This window comes from Nicotiana tomentosiformis, chromosome 1 (genome assembly GCF_000390325.3).
Source record: "Nicotiana tomentosiformis chromosome 1, ASM39032v3, whole genome shotgun sequence".
Classification (NCBI taxonomy): Eukaryota; Viridiplantae; Streptophyta; class Magnoliopsida; order Solanales; family Solanaceae; genus Nicotiana; species Nicotiana tomentosiformis.
The window spans coordinates 40,843,041-40,856,584 of NC_090812.1; the positions used below are offsets into that span (position 1 = coordinate 40,843,041).

General features: G+C 39.6%; 1 protein-coding gene across 1 annotated transcript; it reads left to right on the forward strand.

Annotated features, from left to right (window-relative positions):
• Positions 1 to 10,373: 10,373 nt before the first annotated feature.
• Positions 10,374 to 13,348, forward strand: LOC104090262 (thioredoxin-like protein CITRX1, chloroplastic). Its single transcript, XM_009595324.4, has 4 exons — positions 10,374 to 10,719; positions 11,070 to 11,192; positions 12,754 to 12,834; positions 12,968 to 13,348. Exons 1-4 carry the CDS (start codon positions 10,504 to 10,506, stop codon positions 13,082 to 13,084), a joined length of 537 nt encoding a protein of 178 aa, XP_009593619.1. The 5' UTR covers positions 10,374 to 10,503; the 3' UTR covers positions 13,085 to 13,348.
• The last annotated feature ends 196 nt before the right edge of the window (positions 13,349 to 13,544 follow it).

A 13,544-nucleotide genomic window follows, 5' to 3' on the forward strand; every position in this document is an offset into this window, starting at 1 on the left:
GTTTACAAGACATTGTGAGTCCTTGGGTGAGACTGGAGAGATTGATGACTAAATGAGGCCGAGAGCCTGATTATGAGTGACAGCTATGGGATCGGGCTGCACGCCGCAGCATGCTATATTGATTTATGCATGGATCTGGCTTATAATAGTGCTTGGGCTGTGGGAGCCCCTCCGGAGTCTGTAACACACCCCCAGTGAGCGCGAATGATATTATTGAGGGATGGATTTCCCTGGATATGGATTTGTCCGAAGTACTTGATACCTGGAGATGGATTTCTCCACAGGGTTAGATTGCCCTTTTTCCTCGGTACTGAGTGACTGATGGTCAGTGATGTATATATTCTAGGATAGATCTTCCCTGGGCCATATAAAATACCGAGTGGTTGAGCATAATGAGTGGAAAGTGTGAGACAGTGAGATTGAGTACTCTGAGAGTGTGAGTACATGATTCATCTCTAAGATACATAGCATTGGCATGCACACATGACATACATGCATAGAGACGCATCTTTCCTCGTGTTGTACGGTATCACGTCATTTATGACTTTTACACACATTGATATGTGAGCATAGAGAGGTATTTCACACTTGCTATCTGGAAAGGAAATGAAACATCTTACTTATTTTTGGAAAGGAATTTTGGAAAGATTTACAGTTTTCAAATTATCTCATACTTTTCGACGATTTCGGTAAAGGATTTGGGTTTTCACTGTTATTCTTGAAAACTATTTTCGGAAAATTGTGATAAAGCTGAGCATTTTATTTCTGAATTGCTTTCTTATTTATATGCCCTACGTTGTTATAAACTGCTATTGGTTATTGGTGTTGGACCCGACCTATGTTCCAGCTCGTCACTACTTTCAACCTAAGGTTAGGTTTATTACTTACTCAGTACATGGGGTCGGTTGTACTGATACTACACTTCTGCACATTGCGTGTAGATGTTGGTTGTTATTGTTGCTGTGCTTGATAGTTGCCGGATTTGAAGATGTATATGCGTTCCTATTGTAGCTGTCTCTTGTTCATGGTAGCCTTAGATTTATAAAAATTCTGTTTATGTACTTTTCAAATAGAAGGTGTATTTACTTCATATCAGCTTTGTAAGCTCTATTCTTAGAAGCTCATGATTTGTACTACCAGTTCTTGGGGAATGCATAAGATTAAGACTTTTCATTACTTAATTACTTTATAAAATATTATTGGAATTGGTTGGTGGTTAATTGTCTTACCTAGCGGGTTGGGTTAGGTGTCATCACGACTAGTCGGATTTTAGGTCATGACAAGGTGGTATCATAGCTCTAGGTTCATAGGTTCGACAAGTCATGAGCAACTGTCTAGTAGAGTCTTGCGGATCAATATAATGACGTCCATACCTATCTTCGAGAGGCTACATGACATTTAGGATATACTTCCCATCTTTCTTTCATTATCGTGCGGCATTGATTCAGCTTGAAGTGTAATCCTTCGAATTCCTTCCACGCATTCGTATGCGCACGTGAGCGCTCGGTATCGGCTGTGCAGGGACAACTGGTGATTTCCTGGATGAGGGAGATGTGATTTCTGTGTGTTGATGATGGACCAGTCTGGGGGACTTGAGGCTGGGTTTTGACGGTGGCTTGAGCACGGAGACTTCGGTTGTGTGAAAACGTGTTTGTGGGACTTATATGTCCGGTGGTATCCCTGTTAGAGGAATTTATGATTGGATGACTATGGGGTGAGTATGATGATACTGCGAAATGTGTTCAGATTGTTCGAATGTGACGAGAAAAGTTTACTTGAGATGTAGCAAGGACTATGGGGTGTCTGATTTCTGTCTTGATTTGGCGTATGGTCTCGAGTTATGGGTGTGTTGAGGAATCTCTCATGTTGTTTAGTTGTGGAGTGAAGTAGATTCTCATGTCTTGTTGATGAGTTCAGAATCAAGAAGATTAAGTGATTGTGTAGTGGTCGTGACTATGGAAGGGTATAGAGAGATGTCGGTTCGAGGCAGAGCAGGCGGGTTATCTCCTGCGAGGTGTCCTGAGGTTGTGTGGTCCTTATGATATTTTGTAGAGATTTCTCTTTTACCAGTGAATGATATATGTTGCAATTTGAGTTTGGATTTCTTGTGGAAGTTAGCTTGACTATTACAAGGGTGAATGCGAGATTTGGAGACGATTTAAAGTATTATATGGTTTGTATTACATGAGCTTGCGAAGGATTTAGTTAAATTTCAGTGCGGGATTCTGGCAGTGATAGAGTATGGGTATCGTGATGTTATCGAGTGTTTTGTTCTGTGGCCTTGAGCCAAGAGGGGGAGTCTGCTATCGACGAGTTGATTGCACAGTTATGTGTTATATTGGTTTCGATTTGGGGTATAATGGTGAATCAGTTATGACTTGCAGGCGTCGAGATCAAAGATGACTCGGGTAAAGGAATTTCTGGATACAGGTTGCATTACACTCTATGGGTATACGGGAATCATAAAATAACTGAGTGGTTATTCGCGAAGGATGTAGTGTACATGGAGTAGGAATTTGCTCGGTTGCTTAGGAGTGGGTTACTCCTTTGGGTGTCGTCGTGCCAATGGGGCACCAGTCGTTTGGCCTGTTTGGGGTGGTGTAATTGAGATTTGAGCAGAATATTGACTCTCGAAAATGGTTCTAATAGACTCAAGAATTATATGTAGTGATTTGGAATTTTCAAGATTGGTACATGGCTAGAAACTGAGAGTTACATTGGATGGTGTCGAGACTTGTGGCATTTTTATATCATTGTGGATTATGCATTTCTGCGTTGAGAAGGTGAAGGAAATAGTCTTAGGTTCACATAAGGTCTCTTTAGAGTGGGTATCTCGGGTGTGGTTCTTTAGGGTGCTTAAGAGGGAAGTCAACGGCTTATGGGCCTTAGGGCGTTGTGGTTTTATACTAGGGTCTCTTGTGTGGTGAATTTTAGTTAAGGATTGTGGTGTTCCAGCAAGGAGAAGTATCAATTTGAAGGCAATTTGGAAGGGACTTGGAGAAATAGGACAACGTGGCAGTAGGTTGGATCAGCACAGTAATGGAGATAATCAGTTATTTGGGTACTTATGATGTGGCTAGTCTCCACAGGTGTTTCATGGCAATGCTCTTGGGTTTTGATGACCTGCGTGGCTGGGTGAGTTAGAGAGATTCAGTTCTGATAGCTTGGTTGTGTGCAAATGGGTTTCAAAGAGTTCCCACTGGGTTTTACCACGGTTCGAGGAGTATATTTCCTACCGGCGTGAAAAATATGTTGCGTATTAGGATTTTCTCCGGGATGGGATCAAATGGAAAGTTCTTGGCTAATTAAGTGTGCAGTTGGTGGTGACTAGAAGTGGATTACGAAGCTCTCGTATTTTTTGTATGATGGCATGGTATGTGCGGTGTATTGTGTAGGATTGAGAATTGCATGTGTAAGGTCACGGTTCAATTTTGAAGGGAAGGTCATAAGTCCTTAGGCAGCATAGACAGTTTTGGACGACTAGGTAAATGATATTACTATCTGGTATGGCTTGATGAGGGTATACATTTCAGAAGGGGCAATTTGTTTTGATTTATGGATACCTCATTGGTATTGCGGCACTCTCTTATTTGATCGACTGCTGATGTTCAAATTTTGCTTTGTGGCACAGAAGAATTATAGAAGTATTCCTCGTGGGATGATCGTGTATTGGAAAAGAGTTAGACATTCAGGCGGTGGAGTTGAGATCAGATATGGTGATTCGTGTGTTCTATCGATTTGGAGACTGGGAGTCCTTATGAGTAAATTATTTCGTGGTTGTGGACTGTGAAAACGTAGCCAAGGTTAGTCAGAAGGTAGTATGTGTTGTGATTCAGTTATTGTGGACTTTCGGAGGGTTATTTATCTATTGTGGGTGACGAGAGTTGATGTGGGGTTCATTGGTAAGCCCAATATGGATGTGTGTTCTGCACCGAGTCGGATTGGTTGGCTCCATACTGCTATTGTTAAGGGATGTGCCATTCGGTTGTTGTTGAGCTTATTCGTGTTCTGAGACGATCTGTGAGTTACTCTTATATGCTACGAGGAGTTGTGATTCGTTGGTTATATGCACATATGGTGCAGTTCTGTTATGGTCTTATGGCAGAATTTGAGCGAGAAGAGTATTGAGTATTGCTTAGTTGATGGCGTATTGGTTATGTTCTTTCGGGTTTGTGGGGCATGGTGTCATTTTCTTCTCTGTGGTTATGGTAATGCACTTTGATTACTTGATATCGAATTGCGCATGGTTATTGATTTTTAGCAGGGTGGCTTGACGTATTTCATATGGACCAGTATTGGGATAGGGTCGCGCATTGCATCAGAGTTATGCGGAAATATGATCCTTTGTGTTAGATTCGTGTGTTATGGTTCTATAGTGTGTGATGGGTTTAAGCATTTTGTGGTGGTGGTACTTGATGAGCTTGCGGGACGGTTCTCTCGTTTGAGTTATTTTTCCATGATTGAGTACATTTGGAATGTTGCTTATTGGTGCACGGATTGCACGGGTTGTGGATTTAGATTGTATGGGTGTGTCATGTCACTGGAGTGGTCGTGTTGGATGAGATGAGGTCACTGGACCTAGAATGGATGCTATCGGATTTGATTGTGGTACATTTGGAAGGATAATATCGGAAGTCAGCTTAGAAATTGGCTATAATTCTTGTAGAAGGAGAGGGAGCTCCATGACTTGTTGGTCTGATGAATGGTATGAGTTTTCGTGTGTTTCTTTCATCATCGGCAGTGTACGAAGGTTTTAGGACGAGGTTTGGTTTGACATGAGGTTTATTGCCGAAATAGGGTTGTTTGAGCAGCTATTGTGATTAGAAATCATTTCTTCGAGTATTTGAGATATGTGGTATATCATGCGATTGTATCTTGGGTTATGGTTGCGGCTTGGTACAACTTGTTCAGACTTATATAGTGTGTAGATACGAGATTCTGATCTTATAGATATTGTGGATGTTGGAAATTGGATTCTAAGGTTTATGGGTTAGGTTGAATTAAGGAACTACAGTCATGTTGTGTTGTCGGGCCTATATGGGATAGGGTGACGTGAGATCACCCCCGGGTATGTGCATGGCAAGGTTATACGGCGGTTTGATGGCTTTGAGAACAACTCTGGACACGTTCGAGGACGAACGTATGTTTAAGTGGGGGAGGATGTAACGACCCGACCGGTCGTCTTGAGTATTTACACTTCGCTCGATTGTTTGAGGGAATGAGTAGCTCTGTATGATGTAATATGACTTATGTGAATCGTCGGTTTTGGTTTTCAGGTTATTCAGAATTGATTTGAAAGAATGATTCTCAGTTAGAAGCTTTAAATTTGATAGAGTCGACCAAGTTTGACTTTTTGTGAATTTGAACCCTGAACGGAGTTCTGATTGTTCCATTAGCTCCGTTGGGTGATTTCGAACTTAGGAGCACATCCGGATTGTGATTCGGAGGTCCATAGTTGAATTTGGCTTGAAATGGCGAAAGTTGAAATTTTGGAAAGTTTGATCGGGAGTGGACTTTTTGATATCGGATTTAGATTGTGATTTCGGGAATTGGAATAGCTTCGTTATGTTATTTGGGACTTGTGCACAAAATTTGAAGTCATTCCGGATTGATTTGCTATGTTTCGGCACGAGTTATTGAATTTGAAAGTTTAAAGTTCATAGATTTCGATTTGAGGTGTGATTCATCGTTTCGATGTTATTATGCATGATTTGAGGCCTCGAGTAGGTCCGTGTTATGTTATTGGACTTGTTGGTATATTCGGGCGTGGTCCCAAGGGGCTCGGGCGTGTTTTGGATTGATTTCAGAACATTTTGGAAATTTTGGCTAAGGTTCTTTGCTGCTGGTTCTAGTGTGACTGCACCTGCGGCTGGTTTGCGCAGGTGCGGTGGTCGCAGAAGCGACAGTGGGGCCGCAGAAGCGGCGAGTGGTGCAAAAGCGAAGATTGTTGGTGCACCTGCGCTTGCGCAGAAGCGAGGGGTTATCCGCAGGTGCAGAAGGGCCAGTCTCCATGGGCTTTGCAGATGCGAGGCATCATCCACAGAAGCGGTGGTCGCAAATGCGACAATTTGACCGCAAATGCGGATTCGTTGGGCAGAATGTTAATAAGTTCGAGGGTTGGTCATTTTTATCACATATTGAGCTATGGACTTCGGAATGGAATGATTTTTGGAGCAAATTTCATTATAAGGATTGGGGTAAGTGTTCTCTACTCAGTATTGATTACATTTCATGAATCTATCTTCATTTTTGGCAATTGGTTGATGAATTTTAGAGAGAAATTGGGAGTTTTGGCCTAAAGTTTCATAATAGGAATTTTTGAGTTTTGAACACCGATTTGGAGTCGGATTTGAGTGAAACTAGTATGGTTGGACTCGTAATTGAATGGGTTGTCGGATTTTGGGAGTTTTGTCCAGTTTCGAGGCGTGGGCCCTGGTGTGATTTTTGGCCGATTTTGGGCTTTTGATTAAAGATTCGACCTTTTCGATTGGGATTGGTTCCTTTAGCATTATTTGATGTATTTGAGTTGTTTTTAGTTAGTTTCGAGCCGTTTGGAGGTCGGAACGTGCGGGATGGCATTTTGGAGCATCGCTTGGCTTGCTCGGTGTTGGTATTGGCTTGTTCGAGGTAAGTAACTCTTCTAAACTTAATATTGAGGGTATGAAATCCCGCGTTACGTGCTATGTGATTGATGATGAGGTGACACACATGCTAGGTGACGGGCGTGTGGGTGTGCACCCGGTGAATTGTGACTCTTTTGTTTTCATGGCACTGTTTAGTGGCCCTATTTTGTTGATATCTGTGTTTTCACCACGTGATTAAGTAACTGAACTGTGAATCATGCTAGCTATCATGTTTAGGCCTTATGCTGATATTGTTAGGACCCATAGTGGTCGCTTCTTACTATCATCTCACTGATTTCATTGATATTTCGTACTCAATCATATTCATGCATTCATATTATATATCTGTCTCAGTTGTTACTTATTAATACATCATATCATTGTTCTGTATCAGTTTTCATGACATTGTGAGCCCTTGGGTGAGACTGGAGAGATTGATAACTGAGTGACACCGAGAGCCTGATTATGAGTAACAGCTATGGGATCGGGCTGCACGCCGCAACATGCTATATTGATTTATACCTGGATCTGGCTTATGATAGCGCTTGGGATGTGGGAGCCCCTTCGAAGTCTGTAACACACCCCCAGTGAGCGCGGATGATATTATTGAGGGATGGATTTCCGTGGACATGGATTTGTCCGAAGTACTTGATACCTGGAGATGGATTTCTCCACAAGGTTAGATTGCCCTTTTTCCTCGGTACTGAGTGACTGATGGTCAGTGATGTATATATTCTGGGATAGATCTTCCCTGGGCCGTATGGGCTATATACAGTACCGAGTGGTTGAGCATGATGAGTGGAAAGTGTGAGCCAGTGAGATTGAGTACTCTAAGAGTGTGAGTACATGATTCATCTCTGAGATACATGGCATTAGCATGCACACATGACATACATGCATAGAGACGCATTTTTCCTCATGATGTACGGTATCACATCATTTATGACTTTTACACACATTGATATGTGAGCATAGAGAGGTATTTCACACTTGCTATCTGGAAAGGAAATGAAACATCTTACTTATTTTTGGAAAAGATATTTGGAAAGATTTACAGTTTTCAAATTATCTCATACTTTTCGACAATTTCGGTAAAGGATTTGGGTTTTCACTGTTATTCTTGAAAACTATTTTCGGGAAATTGTGATAAATCTGAGCATTTTATTTATGAATTGCTTTCTTATTTATATGCCCTACGTTGTTATGAACTGCTATTGGTTATTGGTATTGGACCCGACCTATGTTCCAGCTCGTCACTGCTTTCAACCTAAGGTTAGGTTTGTTACTTACTCAGTACATGGGGACAATTGTACTGATACTACACTTCTGCACATTGTGTGCAGATGTTGGTTGTTGTTGTTGCTGTACTCGATGGTTGCCGGATTTGAGGATGTACCTGCGTTCCTATTGTAGTTGCCTCTTGTTCATGGTAGCCTTAGATTTATAAGAACTCTGTTTATGTACTTTTCAAACAGAAGGTGTATTTACTTCATATCAGCTTTGTAAACTCTATTCTTAGAAGCTCATGATTTGTACTACTAGTTTTTGGGGAATGTATAAGATTAAGACTTTTCATTACTTAATTGCTTTATAAATTATTATTGAAATTGGTTGGTGGTTAATTGGCTTACCTAGCGGATTGGGTTAGGTGCCATTACGACTAGTCATATTTTGGGTCGTGACATTAATTGAAGAGACCCAGATTAAGCAAAAATGGCACGCATACTTTCATAAACTTCTTAATGAAGAGGGGGACGATAACATCGTGCTTGGGGAATTGGGGCACTCTAAGAGTTACCGAGACTTTAGGTACTGTAGGCGTATTAAGGTTGAGGATGTCGTGGGAGCTATGCATAACATGAGTCGGGCCAAAGTGACCGGACTAGATGATATTCCAGTAGAATTTTAGAGGTATGTGGATAGAGCAAGCTTGGAGTGGCTGACTGGGCTGTTTAATATTATTTTCAGGACGGAGAGGATGCCAAATGAGTGGAGATGGAGTACGATAATTCTGATGTACAAGAACAAAGGTGATATCCACAATTGTAACTACTATAGGGTCATCAAGTTACTAAGTCATACCATGAAAGTTTGGGAGAGGGTGGTGGAAGGAAGGGTAAGGAAAGTAGTGTCTATATCAGAAAACCAGTTCGAGTTCATGCCGTGCCGTTCTACTAAGGAAGTTCTCCACCTTATCATGAGGTTGGTAGAACCGTACAGGGATAGGAAGAGGGATTTACACATGGTATTTATTGACCTAAAGAAGGGGCATGACAAGGTCCCTAGGGACGTGCTTTAGAGATGCCTGGAGGTGAAAGATGTGCGGGTAGCTTACATTAGAGCAATAAAGGATATGTATGATGGAGCTAAGACTCGGGTTAGGACAATGGGAGGTTACTCTGAGCTTTTTTTGGTGGTTATAAGGTTACACCAAGGATCTGCGCTCAACCCATTCTTATTTGACCTGGCGATGGACACCATAACACACCATATTCAAGGGGAAATACTATGGTGTATGTTGTTCGCTGATGATATAGTTCTGATTAATGAGATGCGAGGCGGCTTAACGAGAGATTGGAGGTATGGAGGCAGGTCTTGTAGTCCAAAAGTTTCAAGTTGAGTAGGACTAAGACGGAATATCTGGAGTGTAAGTTCAACTGCGTGACGGGGGAAGAGGACGTGAAAGTGAGGCTCGACTCACAAGTCATCCCCAGGAGAGAAAGTTTTAAGTACCTAGGATCGATTATCCAGGGAGATGGGGAGATCGACGAAGATGTCACGCACCGTATTGGGGTGGGGTGGATGAAATGGCGGTTAGTGTCTGGAGTTCTGTGTGATAATAATGTGCTACCGAAACTTAAAGGTAAGTTCTATAGAGCGGTGATTAGGCCGTCCATGTTGTGTGGAGCTGAGTGTTGGCCAGTCAAGAATTCATATATCCAGAAGATGAAAGTAGCCGAAATGAGGATGTTGAAATGGATGTGCGGACGCAATAGGCTGGATAAGATTAAGAATGAAGATATTCGGGAGAGGGTTAGGCCGTCCATGTTGTGTATTGTTACAGATATATTCTTTTGTTCTTTTCTGATATTATTGTCTCTTCTATTGAGCCGATGGTCTCCCGGAAATAACCTCTTTATTCCTCCGGGTAGGGGTAAAGTCTACGTACACTCTACCCTTCCCAAAACCCACTAGTGGAATTCTACTAGGTTGTTGTTGTTATTATATGAATTTTTTTTACTTCTATTATATATTGTTGTTAGTTAAGTTCACATTAAGCTTAGAGAGCTTGAATGTTATTTTAGACAACTTCCATCCATATGACTATAGATTTACCTTGTCCCTTTTTATCACATTCAATCATTATAGTACCACACTGTAAGTATGGACGAGTGAATATGGTGGTTTAATTAGACCCTCTAAATGATGTAATTATTCAAACTCTTATATATGAGTGTAAATACCATTTAACATGTAGAAACGACACCGGGTAGTCACTCTAAAGGACTGCTATTTAAGAATTAGCAAGTGCGTTCCGAATTTAGTTTTTCAATTCAAATTTTCGGATAAAAATGTTCTGAATTGTCTTGAAATTAAAATTTTTAATTTTTAATTTCAAAAAATTAATAAGTATTGGTTAATCTCTAAATAGCATTCCTAAGAATGATAATATGTGTACTTGGTGATATTTTCCTTATGAGAAGGCCCAATCCATAAGAATGGAATTTAATTTTTCAAAAGAATTACTACTTACTATATAGTCGGATTTTGGATAATTCTTTGCTCCTTTCACAGACTCCTCCTTAAACCCCTAACACAGTCGTTCCTAAACAAACACAGAGAGTAGTGAGTGAGGCAGAGCAGATAAAGAGAGTTAAGAATGCAATCTGCGACCCTCTCTTTTCACCCTTCGGCTCCGCCACCCCAAACTTCAGCTTGTCACTTCTCCTCTAATCAGCTTAAATATTCACTCTTCTCATACACTTGTCCAACTCCTAGGCGCTCTCCACTGTCTACTCAAACCCTTTCAAGAAAATCCATTTGCAAAACCCCAGCTGTAGCAGCTGGCAAATATGTCAGAGAGGATTATCTTGTGGTATATTTTCCTTCTTTTTTCTTTTTCTTTTTTCGTTCAATTTCTTTAGCTTCTTAATTTTATTTTAATATTTCCAAATTCGGTTATTGGGTTTTATTCTTCTGCTGGGAACCTTTAGAAAATTTCATATGAATTTGGAGAGTTGGAAATATGTGCGTGCTTTCTTGTACAGAACATTGCGGATAAGGTTCTGTAACACTGGATAAAAAAGTTGTTTTAAAATCATTTCTATTTGTAAATTCTTTTAACAAAGTATTGTGAATTCTTTTAATTCTTTTGTTTCTAATGAACATAACTATGTAACAATGCTAATTCCATTTCTTTTATTTTTTATTGTTTTGGGATTGCAGAAGAAGGTGTCTGCAAAAGATATTCAAGAACTGATAAAGGGAGAACGGAATGTGCCACTGATTATTGACTTCTATGCCACATGGTGTGGTCCTTGTATTTTGATGGCTCAAGAACTTGAAATGGTTGGTTTGGATTTCATACGACAATGTCTTAAGCTTTTTTTAGTTACTGCTACAGATGCTATAATTAGTTCAAAGTTGGGATTGTTGGAATGAATGCTCTAGAGGATTGTACCATAGTTCAAATGGACTAGATATCTTTACATGGAATGTACAAGTTTTCGTTTATCTAAACCTCATATATGAGGACAAAAACATCTTTGGTCTTAGAGTGGAAGAAGCGAGGGTGTGGGTTTGAAGTGGTCTAATTTAATGGAGTGGACATTTTTCTATCAAAGTCAATAGTGTATGTAAGTTAGACCAGATAACTTTGGAATAATCACCATTTGTCAATCCTGGTAGGCTATCCTTCTGAACTCTAGGGAAACCTTACACTCATTGTTATGGTATATTTGAAAATATATCAAGTCGAATCTGCACAATTCTAAGTGCCTACACTCAATTATTGAAAAGATAGAGATAACTCTCAGGTGATTATGATAGTTGTTTTATCGTCAAGCTACCATAGCTTTCACTTGCTTGGGAAAAAAACTTGTGTTGACCTTTTCTTAAGAGTTCATGGTTTCTCTGATAAAAATGAATATAAGTAGAATAGTAGACAAAGTGCATATTGAGATGTTAGTGATATATTCACTTTTCCTAGTTGCTTATTTAACTGTGTCACATTGATGGTGGTGCAAATCGTCCATTATCTAGCTAGTATTAATATGTGGAGTGATAAAAATCTCTATGAGCAGAGGGTTTGTGTTAAATGGATGAGTGCTTCTATGCAGTAAAAGAGAACTATCAGCTAAAGAATAACTATTCTTGTTGCAAACTTCTTTAGAATTAAAAGGTTGTACATTGAAACATTTTAAGTTGAGAAGCTATAAACAACGAAGTTATGGTCTGCTGTCTAGTAAATTTTACCTACTTTTGTATTCGAAAGAAGATTGGTGTTAACCTTAACATTTTGTTATAGTGCGTAATTTCTCAGAGGACTGCGCCTGAAAGCCTAAAATAAATAGCATGTCACAAATTGCAATCAAAGGATTCACTTACTTGTAGCTTTTATTGAGTTTATCCTCTTGAATTGGAATTAGCAAGAGTAAACTCCCCTCTGTTTATGTGATTGCAAGATTGGAGATCCTGCAATCTAATTCAAGTTTAGCTGATATCTTTGAAAACAATAGGAGATGCAGAAAGTATCAAAAGATCTTTTTTAAAGTCAGGTATACTTTTGGTGTATAAGAGAGTCTCACCTTATGCATGTGTAGTTGGGCTAGTCAGTTGGATGGTTGTGAGAAAGAGACACAAAACCAAATATAAGTACTTTTGGCACAATCTTGGTGTCATTATTATGAAATATTTTCCACTTATCCCCCAAAAAATTATGAAATCATTGGCTAGAAAGATTTTGCAAATTCAGATATTTATGCGTGCATCTCTATATAGCTCAGAGGTCTTTGTTATTAGAGTTGATCTTTCTACTAATAAGGAGAGAATAATGGCATTACTGATTTGAGACATATGCTTCTTGCTTTGCAAAATTATTCTTTTGTATAATTCCAATTTCATCTGACAGCTTGCTGTAGAGTATGAAAGCAATGCACTTATTGTGAAAGTGGACACAGATGATGAATACGAATTTGCACGTGATATGCAGGTACAACCCACTCAAAATTTGTTCTATTTCAATACTAATACCAATTATGAAGAAAAAGATGTGTTTTCTCCCCCGTCACTCTAACTCCTTGTTCTCATCACATATTCTGCTAACTGAAATAATCATTTCTCAGGTTCGAGGACTACCAACGTTGTATTTCATAAGTCCCGATCCAAATAAGGATGCTATTAGAACCGAAGGACTCATCCCAATACAAATGATGCGGGACATCATCAATAATGATTTGTGATGAATAATTCATTAGTGGAACTGTGCATGCCATCCTCTTTACTGGAGCTCAAGTTTGGTATCTGCCTAGCAGTTGTAACGCAATTAGAACAAGTAGTGCAACAAAATGCATTATCTGATGTTAAAATAGAAATGAGTATTTACAAGCTCTCTAAATTGAAACACACTGTTCTTTACTCTTCACGGATGTTCTCAAAGGCTAGCTAGCTGGTCTTTGATTTTGATTTAAGGTTTGATCTTGAATTATACTCAGCATTCGGTTGAAGGAGTTTCTAGTTAGATTCTGAATTTATATTATATGCAATGAACATTTCAACCATAGTCATGAACAAATAATTTGGATTTAATACCGTGCATAAATAATTCTAGCTTTGGGAAAAACATATTTTCTATCTCTATAATTTAGGTACCTATAGATTTGTCCTTTCGTTTCACAAGTTTGGACAGACATTTCATAAAAC

Coding starts and splice junctions, on each gene's coding strand:
- LOC104090262 (XM_009595324.4), top strand. CDS start 10,504: ATGCAATCTGCGACCCTCTCTTTTCACCCTTCGGCTCCGCCACCCCAA. Junction 11,193..12,753: donor TGGCTCAAGAACTTGAAATG/GTTGGTTTGGAT, acceptor TTCATCTGACAG/CTTGCTGTAGAGTATGAAAG. Junction 12,835..12,967: donor AATTTGCACGTGATATGCAG/GTACAACCCACT, acceptor ATCATTTCTCAG/GTTCGAGGACTACCAACGTT.